At 37.2% G+C, this 13,400-nt stretch overlaps 1 protein-coding gene across 1 annotated transcript; it reads right to left on the bottom strand.

Moving 5' to 3' along the window:
- Positions 1-6,952: 6,952 nt before the first annotated feature.
- Positions 6,953-12,679, bottom strand: LOC109000269 (E3 ubiquitin-protein ligase COP1-like). Its single transcript, XM_018977097.1, has 2 exons — positions 12,524-12,679; positions 6,953-7,300 (listed from the first exon to the last, which is right to left on the bottom strand). Exons 1-2 carry the CDS (start codon positions 12,677-12,679, stop codon positions 6,953-6,955), a joined length of 504 nt encoding a protein of 167 aa, XP_018832642.1.
- Positions 12,680-13,400: the final 721 nt, after the last annotated feature.

The raw sequence follows: 13,400 nt of genomic DNA, 5'->3' as shown, positions 1-13,400 counted from the left end.
AATTGTTGTCGCTATCGTCTCAAAAATATGTGACAACCAAAATTATAAGGATTCTAGACTTTCCCATCTCAATAAGGTGGATAAAGGTCCTAGAGTATTCGAATTACCAGCATATAATGTAATAATATAATTCGTAGCTTGCTCTTTTGAAGTCAATATCATATCCCCCCATTTCTCTGCAGTCTCGTCAAATTTTAAGCAGCCAGACAGACGAAGAGTTTTGAGAGATTCTAAGTTGGATATGCTCCTCAGAACATTCCTAAGCTCTTCGCATCCCCTCAAATTCAACCAAACTAGCCCTTTTAGATGGCCAATAGACTCATGATGTAACGCCCTAATGGAAGGTCCAAATCACATGGCTTATACTCCAAAAGGACTAGTCAATAATGATACAATTGGAGCCTAATTGGAACCTTATAAAGAATAAGAACTTCTTCTTCCCAAATAATGTGGGTTCTCATATACCACCTACCCTTATCCTTATCATATGGGGTATTACAATCTACCCCCCTTAAATTCCCGACATCCTCATCGGGCTAGTCCGTTGTAAGTGGCACGGCTTAAGTGAGTTCAACCATAAATCACATCTCTTATAATGCAAATCACATCTCTATATGTTCCCACACAAAACATAAACTTATCCATTGAGTTCAACCACATAAATTCCTCTACAAGGTCTTCCTTAATAAATCATAACATAAAAACCAGAAATTCGTAAGTCTCCATACATCAAATTTCACACACTAAACTCCAACTATTCACAAGATAACTCTCTAATAATGAAAGTACGCTTAGGTAGTCAATTACCCACAACCAACCAATCTTGCCCAAGCTTCTATTCCTGATCACCAAGCATATCGTCTAAATTATTTGAAAAATATTATGAAGATAAGAGGTGAGTCATCAACAACTTAATAAGCAGATGACATATACCGGTGTGCAAATATGAGCATTTACAGAATACAGTAAGTAGAGTCCGTAACACCTGTTCTTTCCTTTCTAAAATCCATATTGGTCCTTCCGCATAAGTCATATCTTCCTGAATCTGGGTGGGGTCAGGTATGTACTTCCTCAACATGGAAATATGAAATACATTGTGCACTCTTGCAAGTGCGGGTGGAAGTGCTACTTTATAAGCCAAAGGTCTAGTCCGATCCAGAATCTCAAAGGGCCCGATATTATCTAGGGTCAGCTTGCCATTCTTTCCAAATCTTATAACTCCTTTCATTGGTGCAATCCTCAAAATACTTTATTTCCAATCTCAAACTCTAACTGGCGGTGATGATTATCAACATAACTCTTTTGTCGGCTCTGAGCTGCCTTCAATCTAGCCTGAATGATATCTATCTTCTTTGTGGTCTTCTGGATAATCGCTTGCCCCAAAAGTTTCCTTTCACCCACTTCATCCTAACACAATGGAGATCTGCAGTACTAAATTTAACTTAGTACTCATGGCCTCTTGTAGCCTTCACCAAAATTTTGAAGTGAAATGAGGATCTCTATCCGACACAATGGATACCGGTACCCCATTCAATCTTACTATCTCCTGCACATACAACTCAGCTAATGTCTCCAGCTTATAAGAAATTTTAATGGGCACAAAGTGAGCCGTCTCCTTCAAGCAATCCACGATTACCCATATTGCATCATGTCCCCTCAATGTCCTTGGTAGGCCTATCACAAAGTCCATGGAGATATACTCCCACTTCCACTCTGGGATCTGAAGTGGTTGTAACAATCCTACTGGTCTCTAATGTTCTGCCTTCACCTGTTGGCAAGTTAGACATTGTTCCACAAATTTGAAAGTTTCTCTTTTCATACCATTCCACCAAAAAGACTCACTCAAGTCTCGATATATCTTGGTACACCCAGGGTGGACTGTGTAGAAAGAATAGTGTGCTTCTTCTAGAATTATCCTTTTTAGTTCATTATTAACCGGCATGCGCAATTTGCCTCTGAACCTTAACACACCATCCTCCAATGGAAGACACAAACCACATGGCCTATACTCCAAAATGACTAGTTAATGATGATACAATTGGAGCCCCATTGGAATCTTATAAAGAGTAAGAACTTTTCCTTTACAAGCAATATGAGATCTCATACACCACCTACTATTATCCTTATGATATGGGGTATCACACATGAAGCTCAACCAAGCGTGTGCAGCCTTCAAGATTCAATTTCTCTAGATTTGGGACTTGCAAGAAGTTCGGTGATTTGGTGAGATCTTTGGAGTAGCTAAGATCAAGGACTTTGAACTTGGTCACCACCTGTAAACAGAAAACCACGCAAAAAAAAAAAAAAAAAAAAATCTATTGTATGTTTAGGTGATTTAACATCAACAAAAAAAATAAAAGAAATGGTAAGACTTGTATATATTGTTCTTCTTCAAGAATTGTTTGATATTACAGTATTGCATTTCAAGCACAACAAGGTGCTCTAGAGGAAACTTTGGTGGAAGAAATTTTAGGGGGCACTTATGCCAACTAAGCCATCTTAGCTCTTTGGATAGCCGCTCAAAACTTCCATCGATATGTACACCATTGATTTGGAGAAACTACAAATTCTTCATGCCTGCAAATGCGTTAGTTTGAAAATGTTCTCTTTGAAGTGAAAGTTTATCTAAAGCGAGACCCCCACTACATCTGTCCCCTGGAAAAACAAAAAATTTAGGTTAATAATGAATCTCCCCACATTTTAAGTGGGTCAACCCTAGATATTGTTGTGAAATCATCCTCGTAAAACCATAATCTACTATGCTTTTCAGGATAATAGAATGATTCTTCACGAACAATCTCCCTTCCCACATCTCGTACCAGGTCATGCATTCTCAACTTTCTGTAATAATCAATTGTCAAGAGGGATCTATTGATGAGAATACAAATACTAATACCTGGAATGAAACCGACCCTTGAATATTTCAATGACATGTTCTTTCTCCATATTAATGAAAAAACATGCAATATCAAGAAATATGTTATTCGTGTTCAAATTTAATGACTCGTAGCTTATTCTAAATATTCTCTGAATCTTATCATCGGGAGTTCTGTTGTGCAAAACACACACACCCACTCACCAACATTGGCAAACAAATAGAACAAGCACGATTAAGCACCCAACACACAATATATGTGATTTGACAAACTGTCTGCATCCATAGAGCTGCAGCTCAAGCGAACACTAGGATTTGTGTCCCGCTCGAGCCCAGTGTCGAGCGAAACTCAAGAGTTGAGTTTCGCTCGAGCGCACTGTCGAGCAACAGGCTAGCAAACTCACGGGTTTCTCGATTTTCTGCTCTAAAACTAGTCTCCACCCCAACAATCTCCTACTTGGAGACTGGTTCTCCACATGCCATCCACTATTTCCAACCAAACCCTATCATCTATTCAGCTAACAGATCTCATCTTCAAGCTGGAAGACGCACTAAAGTAGAGCCCGACTTCAGTCTCTTACGTACATTGCCTTTAGTCAGCACATCCACTGGGTGACTCACAACTCTCATTGCACCAGGAGTATCCAGTCTCGAACCAATCTTGGCAACCTTATCTAACTTCCCCAGGCTTACATGAGGAACGACAAAGTTGACTCCCTTTGGCTTCCTTATATGTTTCGCACGATTAAGCCTGTATTTTTGCACTCTTGTATTTCCATGCACATTACTAGATCTTGATGTTAAATACAAAGTGTTAGATCCCTTACCAAGAGCTAAAACCAGTGCACCCTTAGTGATCTTCCAAGCTTTTCCAGAGAACGCTACTGCATAACCAATGTCATCAAGCTGTCCCACAGAGATAAGGTTTTTCCTTAGATTTGAAATGTGTCTGACTTCCTGTAAAGTCCACACGCTCTTGTTTGAAAGTGTGATGCGCATATCACCCACTCCCACTACATCCAGTGCCTCTCCACCAACCGCGTACATCTTCCAAAGATCACCAGCAACATAGTTTTGCATGATCTGTCAATGTAAGGTGCTATGGAACAAAACCCCTGAATCCAACACCCAATTATCAAACAGACTGTGCACTGCAAGAGTTAGGGCTTCATGTATTTCTTCAGGCACTACATTCACTACATCAACTGAAGCACTTTCTTGATTCCTGCAATTTCTCTTGATGTGGCTCTGCTTGCCACAATCCCTGAACGTGATCTATTGCTCAGATCTCGTCTTGCTCTTCCCCCTACTCTTAGAGCTTGACCTGTCATGTCCTCTGCCCCGATTGTCAACATTCAGGGATGATCCTGAACCCGAGAACTCACCAGAGTCTCTCCTATGTACCTCTTTAGTAAGGATCATGTCATGTACGTTGTCGTAGTTTAGTTTCATCTTGCTCTGGTTGAACTACTCACAACCATCCTCATGGCCTCCCAACTATTTGGTAGTAATGCCAACATAATCAACGCTCTGATCTCATCATCAAACTAAATCTCTATGTAAGACAGTTGATTTATGATCGTATTGAATTCATTCAAGTGTTGGGCCATAGACATACATTTCGACATCTTTAGATTAAACAATTTTTTCATCATGTGCACTTTGTTATTTGCCGACGACTTTCTATACATGCCTGACAAAGCCGTCATGTGTTTCGTCATGATTCTTTCCTTACTGATATTGTGTGCCACTGTTCTAGACAAGGTCAGCTGAACAATCCTTAGAACATGTCGATCTAATAGGGTCCACTCAGCATCATTCATGCTTTTCGGCTTCTTTCCCAACAGTGGAAGGTGAAGACTCTTCCCATAGAGATAGTTCTCGATCTGTATCTTCCAGTACTAAAAATCAGTGCCATCGAACTTCTCGATCCCGAGTGCTTTCACTTTGTCTCCAGTCATTGCTCTCCTTCATATCTGACTAGTTCTGGATACCAATTGTTGTGCAAAACACACACACACCAACGATGACAAACAAATAGAACAAGCACGATCAAACACACGACACACAATACTTGGTTCAGGAAATTGTCTACGTCCACATAGTTGTAGAAAATTTATTAACCAGAGGAGGTTACAATCACTTAATTTCAACTCACACTCTCTAAGGCTTTTTACTCTCTTACACAATATGCACTCACTTAATAATAGTTATCTCTAAAAAATATGCTGAAAGTTGTACACAATAAGTAAAATATTACGTATTTATAGTAAATGGCATTGGAAACCATAATCTGGCAAAAAATACATCTTTGACTCGAGCGGCGTGTCGAGCGTGCCTTGAGCGAACAACCAATGAACATTGGCTCGAGCAATGTGTAGAGTGCAGCTCAAGTGAACACTGGGGTTTGTATCTCGGTCAAGCCTAGTGTCTCACAAGACTCGAGCGAACTCATAGGTTGAGCTTCACTCGAGCCCACTGTTGAGTGACAGTCGAGCGAACTCACGAGTTTCTTGATTTTCTACTCCAAAACTAGTTTGCAGTTCTTCGTAACTATTCTAATTTTTGTTTCCAATTATCAATGGTTCCTTTTGATAGAAAAGAGCCTAAAACCTCTAGAGCTAATGGAAGTCCTCCAACATACTTCACTGAACTGGTTGAAAGTTCCCAATAACGTTCTCTTAGTTGGGCCAATCCAAAGGCATGGCAACTGAAAATTTGTAGAGATACAAATGGTTTCAAGATTTCAACCTTATATCGTCCATTTACGCCGAATTGAGTTAGAAAATGCTTATCTCTCGTGGTTGCAATCACTCTGCTTCCTGAACTAAACCATTCAAAGGTCTGAACTAAATTATATACTTGTTTCATGTAATCGACATCATCAAGAACAACAAGAACCATTTTGCAATGAATTCTTTCCTCTATCAATTTGATTCCTCCATCGATATTGTCAATCTTCAAATTCTTTGATTTCAAGATATTACTTTGGAGAGAAAGCGACTTCGTTCAAATCCATCACATATTTGGTTTTAGACAGCTTTTGCTAAGGCCGTCTTACCTATACTACTCATCCCATAGAGAATCTATGGGATGAGTAGATCACCTGCTTTGAGCTTTAGTAGATCTTTCATATGTTTGACACGAGAATCTAATCCTACAAGGTATTTGGCAATATCTAATCTAGCAAGCTTCACTTTTATGAAAACTTATTCAACAACCTTCTCGATAAATCTTGATTCATACCTGACCAATAAAGGAAAATCAAAGTAAATCAATACACTAAGCATGACCAAGAAATTGAAAAAAAAAAGAAGGAAAAAACAATTGATATTATCATCCCAGTCATTTCAAACTAATATCCCATGGAGTCCTATCCTCTAACATGTCCCCCCCTCCCCCTTCTTTTTGGGTCCATTTTAGCTGAACTCTTTACTTTTATCATTTCGAAAGAACATATTAAAACAAAGAAAATGCTACTATGTCCCATTATTTATACCACTACTATGTCCCGTTGATAATGTGGTGTAATGTGTCTTATTAAAAGAATGTAAAGAATTGAAAACACAAACATAAATAGGTAGAAGGAATCTATGATTTTAGTATTTCTTTTTATGTGTTTTTGGGAGCCATTTTGTTTTGAATATATATATATATATTTAAATTTTTTTTAATAAGACACGTGGCATCATATTGTTGTGTTACACTAAGGGAGCACAATGAGTAGGATAAATTAGGGGACATAGTAGCATTACCCTAAAAACAAAGAAGAAATACAGGAAAAAACATGGGAAGCTAGAGACAACCTATATTCACAATGGGTGGTGCTAGCGGGCTACCCAACACTTACCACTAGACATACCGCTAGCACAAATGTGTAGTCTATTTTTTTATCATTTTTTTGTAAATATTTTTTTAACATCTTTAATCATTAAGAAAAAATTAAAAACATATACAACTTCACTAATAATCATTTCTTTAATCACTAAGTAAAATAAAAAAAATATTCGAACGATAACTTTGAGCAATAATATTTAGGGGGCTAAGTAGCATTTTCCATTTACAATAATTCAAATTCTAACTAGTACAATTCTCGGAATAACAAAGAGCTATTTTCCACCTCTTTACTCTGTCCATTTGCTTGAAACTGAGTCTCATGTCCTTCGTATTCTTCACACCCAGTGAATGCACTGGCAAAAGTCCCTTCCTATTTTCGGACATCCGAGGCTCCACATGATAAATGGTAGGAATAAGATTGTGGCCTCTAGTTTTTGTACCGTCCATGATCTCGACAAGTTCATCAAGGCACCACCTAGAAGAAGCATAGCCTTTAGAATGGAAATCCACAATGGAAATCCTTGATCCATGAATGGCATTTATTAGTTTCTCAGAAATGTTCTCTCCTTTTGGGAGCTCATCTTCATCCTAAAAGGTGCGAATTCCGATTCGTAACAGGGCAGAATAGAGGTGATTGGTGAAGGTTGCGTGGGTTTCTTCACCTCTAAAACTCAAGAAGACATCATGATCCCAATGAAGCCTGGAAAAGGATGTAAAGGCTTGAGCGGCCATAGAATGGGAGTTTTATTTTATGGTTGAATTTGACAAAATTGAGAAATGAGGTAAATACTCTAAGTTAATAGGACACAGGGTCAGCTCAAGGGGCAGGCAACTAGATTGGAGATAAAACTAGAAAATCATTTTGAGACAAATTAATCTGATTAAGGATCTTTGCTTTTCTTTTTCTTGTTCTTGTTCTTCTATAGATTACATTGGACATCTATCACAACCCTATCATTTTAAACTTTCATTTGTGTTATATCAAAGAAAAGATTAAAATTAATAGAAATCAAATTGGTGAAGCAACAAACCAAAGGATCAAAGAACATTTACACTTTGGCGCCTCATGATGTACGCACAAGAACGTTAATGTCAAAAGTTGGCGTGAAAATATAATGCCCCGGTCCCGGATGGGTTGGAGAATTACTCATTTTCAATCAAAATCATATCTCAACTACATAGTCATAGACTCCAAAGTTTTCAATGACACATACAACTCACTACTTCAAATCAACTACTCTAATATGATTAATCTAAATACCACAAAATCTCAAAATTAACGTCAACCCTCCAAAATATAAAGTCGACAGAGAAAAACAAAACTATTGAATAAAATCTCCAATAACCAAAGTATCATCATTGTACTTAATCCATTATGTTCACGTAGCCTTATACATGATTTCTAGTTTTTATCCTCAGCTGAAACATCAAAATTATCTGAAAAATATTGTAGAGATAAAATGTGAATTATTAACAACTCAGTAAGCAAATAATATATACTAGTATATAAACATGAGTCTTTTCAGAGAATTCAGAATGCAGAAACAAAATATCTCAATTTTCATATGCAGATCTCAAAATGTGTTATCAGAAAATCAGAGTGACATTTTAAAATGTTCATATTCTAAAAACAATTGTTCATGTTGAAAGACCATTGTTCATATTCAAAGACCCTTTGGCATAACATTACGGAAACATCTTTATCTTATCATATCATTTCATATTATTTCGTATCGTATCGTATCATATCACCATATCAAATCATATACCATGTTTAATCCTCGTGGTAGAGTTGTACTATCCCCAATGACCAAACCAGGCAGTATTAGAGTGTGAAACTTTTCCTTTTTCCTTCTTGGAGACCTGAATGTGCACATAGGAAAGAACACCAGAGAAACTACTTTGTTTTCAAAGTGAGTGCACTCATATCAGAAGTATTGATACCAACCATATAAGAGAACCAGAATCATCATATCAGAATTAGAAGAAAATCAGAAAGCCATGCCAAATATTTTTCTGATGCATATCATATTAAATAGAATGTTGAACTTATCTATGTCATTTTCACATAATCAAAAACAGTTTTAAAGCATCTTCACTTAATCTATGCAAAAATTTTCAGATTCTCATATTCGCTCTTTTAGCATATTTCAGAAACAAAATACAAAAATAAGCTCATGTCTACACTAGTCATAACAAAAAATAATTTCTTGTTATACAAAGTTTCATGAGTAATGCAGAACACATGATTAAGGTTGTTTTCAAGCTTTCTGTTCGAAACATATAATGTGCATTTTCTATAAAATCAACTTCCGTCTATTTTCTTTTATTGCAAAGTTTAGCATAGGAACCCAACTTACTTGACTCTTCAGTTTTTTTGAAATTCTTCATAACAGTGTCAAGTAAAGTTGATCGTCACCTAAACATAATTAATACGAACTATGAACACAAATAAACAGACACAACTACAATAAACAACACAATTAAACGTCTCCATGAAATCAATTTTTATAGTTCTAATTCTTCTAACCCAATTACTACTAAACCACAAAGTGACTTTCCGAACATCACATATTCAAGGCATTCATACTTAAATTCACTTTTGAGCCTCTAGCCTACTACAAAATATTATAGTGGTGTTCTGCCATAATTAAAATCAATCCAACTTAAAAAATCTAACCCATCAGAAAATCGGTCCACTTAAGATATAAATATATATATATATTTATAAATATTATAAATCCAAGCCAACCTTGATAATCTCTTACCATAAACCCAACTCAAACACAAGTCCAATACTACATCTAGCCTAGAACCAAAAGCCCATGTGAACAACTCAGTAAAAGAAATTGGCTAAACACGCTAAGGTGAGCAAGATAATTAAAAGTTCAAAGCTTACCCTTTGTAAAAACAAGTTTTATAAGCCCTTTTTTATTTGAGAGCAACACAGGCGAGAGAGAAACAAAATAAAAAGTTTGGCAGCAGAGGTTACTGAGAGAGGATCAACGTCGTGCGTAGGGACAGTGACTTGAACCAAAACTCATGGTGGTGCACTCAGCTTCCCACGCGTGTGGTGGAGAAACTCTGATGAGAGAGAGAGATAGAGAGAGAGAGAGAGAGTTGTTTGCTCCTTTTAACCTAGAGTGAGAGCGGTGGCTTAAGCACCCTGATGGGAAAGCTGCTTGTTTTCTTTTTTTGGGCAATGGAAGACACTCTTCTCTTCTGTGTGCAATGGCAGCTTGGTTTCATGGTGCAGGGTGGTGACGGTATGGAGTTCCTGGCGTGAAGTGGTGGCTAGAATCAAGGGGCACATGGGAGAGGCTTGGGTGGCGGTGGTACGTGCGCTAGAAGACTGGGTGTGAGAGGCATGAGGCAGTGGTCCTCTGCTTGGATGTTGGTGGCAAAGCTATCGCTTGGCAGTGACATGCAGTTGCGAAAATGGGGCTTCCTTTGGCCATGCTCTGTTTTGAGTATAAAAAAAAAAACAGGGGCTGGCTATTAGATAGTGCAACCGTGAGGTGGGGTGGAGCATGACCCTATGGTGGGGTTGGGTACTATCGGTGTTGGTGTCAGGAGGTACAGTGGTTCAACTATGGCAGTTTAACCATGCGACAGGGTACTAAGGGGTTCATGGGGTTGTTGGTTTCCCGTGGGTTGTGGGAGGTGGTTTGCGATCTGGGGCTGTTGCCAGGTTGGAAAGGAGGGCTATTGTGGTTGGTAGCACGTGGTGGAACCTGACGTGGAAGGCAGCATGCTCAATGTGGACTGGAGTTTGCAACGGCTGTCTCATGGTTGTTCACGGTGGATGTGGAAAGAGTTTTGGCGTGGGAGGATGCAGTGGCTTGCAGTTTGGGTTGGCGTGGAGGAGATCAGGGTGCGACGTGGGGCTTCGGGTTTTGATTGTTTGAACGTAAAGGAAGGGTGTGGCTTGTGGAGGTGTTGCAACCACTTTATAATCTGATAATGGTAGTTTCCAAAACGTGAACGATATGCTTGTACGTGGGAGAGAAATAGAGGAAAGGAAAGTGATGAAAATTTGGATGTGCAGCAACACTAATTGAGGGAGATATGTATCTACATGCATAAGAGAATGTGTATATATATATATATAGAGAGAGAGAGAGAGATGCAGTTGAAACCCTAGAGAAAGAAAGAGGAAGGGACTTATAATATGCAAGTTTGGATGTTGAGTAACTAGACTTGCGCCCTTTCGTGGGCTAGATCATTTTAATTGATCTAAGAATCTCTTGATCTTCCACATACATATATAGGCCAAGTTTCCAAAATTCCCAATAGGCCCATTCTCTAATTCTAAAATAACTCAATATGTCACAAAACTTTTTAGGTCAATTACCAAATAAATAGATTTTACTTTATTCATAAAATATTAAATGATTTTAACGTAATTAACAAACGCAATAAAAATTCATGATATTCCACCAAAATAAAATTTTAGACCCGTAACCTATTCAAACTTAGTTGATAAATCTTAAATGGGCTTTCCATAAATATTAACCTAAATAAATTAATAGTTCGTGGGCTTGAGTCTGCGTGTTACAGAAAAGCTACTGATCACCAAAGCTCAAATATCTAACAAAAGAGATAGTTGAAACCTGGGAAGAGGAACCGTGAAAACCCATCATGTGCGAAAAAGACAGTAGATAAAAATTAGAGCAATGCTAGATACAGTCCTCAAATGGGGACTGCAATGCAAGCATAGGCAATTTTATCTTTAATTTTTTTTAAAATTACAAAACTATCCCTCTTGAAATGATACTTTTTCTCATTTAATAAGGGGCCTGCACATGCAGTCCTCAAGTGGGGACTGCAAATAGAATTTCTCTAAAAATTATAAGTCACAAGTTTTTCCGGCGATAACCGAACCCCAGAAAATGTAAAACAACTAATTAAACATGAAAACCCAGTCCAAAGATCTAGAATTCTCAAATCAGATGAGAAGACCAATTAAGCTCAGACAGTATGGTGAGAGTACGTAGTAGCATGCATGGGTTCTAGAATACCTCGAGGATAAAGATGGTGGAGGAGTTGACAAGAAGATCAACGTGCGAAGTTGAAGTATATATATACTACTTGTGGTGAAGAGGAGATAAATAATATATATGGTAGATATGGATGATACATGCATCGTTGTCTCCGTTGATGGGTGTTTTTTTCTAAAAAGATTCCACTTGTAAGACACAAAGATGGTAAGGCAATATGGCAGAGATCAAAGCTGGATGCATCGTTATTAACTTGTCTTCGTTGAAAGTGGTTTATAAAAAAGCAAAAGTTTATGACATGCAGGATCTCGCACCCACCGTATTGAAAAATGGAATCCAACCCATGCAATGACAATGGTTTTGGGCCTTGGCAGTCAATTTCTCAAGAAATGAAACCCAAACGCACAATAAATCAACAGGCCCGAGTCTACATCAACTTGAAACAACTATTTGGAGCTCCAAATAACAAAAGTACTAAAAATCAAATAACGCCTCGTTTGGTTGCACATTTTATCGAGTAATTCTACACTTTAGCCTCTTAAACTGCACATCCAAACACGTGGTTGTCAGGTTTAATTTTTTCTCTCTTTTCCCGAGCTTCTCCCCAAACGACAGTATCTCCCCTCCGTACGAATATCTCCCTCTCCATGCGATCTCTGTAAATCTCGTGTCTCTCGGGCTCGTCTATTATTTTCTTTCGCTTTAGCGGATTCATGGGTTTGTGGGGATAGTGTTTGGTAGGAACAATAAATTATTTAAGATAAAACAACCAGATTGTATTTCTACAGATAAATCACACAACATTACGAACCTGAGCAAGAACCTGTTTTTTTCTTGCTACAGATAAACCCGATTGGTTGATGTGCTGTGATTCTGAGGCACTCAGAGCATCCTTTCTCTGTAGGCCATGAGAGGTTACTTGAGATTTTCCATCTGCTTTCTTATTTTGTAGATTCCTTGTAGCCATCGCTCCATGTGCAGTTAGAGAACTGGAGATAGGGTCACTGCTATTCTTTTTTATTGACGAAGACCATGATTTTCTCGCACCGAGTCTTTCTGAGGTGGGTGTAGTGCTATATTCGAGGCTAGTTGAGGCGGTCTTTACCTCGTCGAGTTTGAGATTTTTTTTATTAGTTTTTATTTGAGCTCGAGTCGATAAACTAAACTTTTAATTAAAGATCGAGCTAATCCCACAAGCGAGTTCGAGTCTAATCGAGCCAAACTCGAGTTCGAATTGTTTATTTTTAATTTTTTAAATAAGATTTAATAATTAATAAATTAAATAAATAAATAAATAAAAAATTTAATATTGAATTTATACAACTAATAAGTAAAACCTCCATTGAATTATAAAATTTTAAAAAATTTATAAATAATTAATATCTAACTGATTAATATTTATCCAAAATAATAATATATTATATGCCTATATATATTATTAACATATACATTTAATATGATAGCATATATCTATTTTATATATGGTTCTCAAATATTAGTATATGAAATTATTAAATTTTATCGACTAATTATTATATAAATTATAAAATATACCTATGAAGTATATTCACTATGTAGACATAAGTAATTAGATTACATATTATATATTTAATTATAAAAGTGGTATGCTTATATTATTAACTAATACATATATATATGTGTGTGTGTGCGTGTGTGTATATATACAT

The sequence above is a fragment of the Juglans regia genome, chromosome 9, assembly GCF_001411555.2.
Source record: "Juglans regia cultivar Chandler chromosome 9, Walnut 2.0, whole genome shotgun sequence".
Taxonomy (NCBI): domain Eukaryota; kingdom Viridiplantae; phylum Streptophyta; class Magnoliopsida; order Fagales; family Juglandaceae; genus Juglans; species Juglans regia.
Note: the sequence above shows the minus strand (reverse complement) of the source record. Positions and strands in the feature narration are given on the sequence as shown.

Excerpts from the sequence above, each read along its gene's own strand:
- LOC109000269 (XM_018977097.1), bottom strand. The coding sequence starts at position 12,679 with ATGGCTACAAGGAATCTACAAAATAAGAAAGCAGATGGAAAATCTCAA. Across the intron at positions 7,301-12,523 it reads AAAAACAGGTTCTTGCTCAG|GATGAAGATGAGCTCCCAAA; the intron begins GTTCGTAATGTT and ends CGCACCTTTTAG.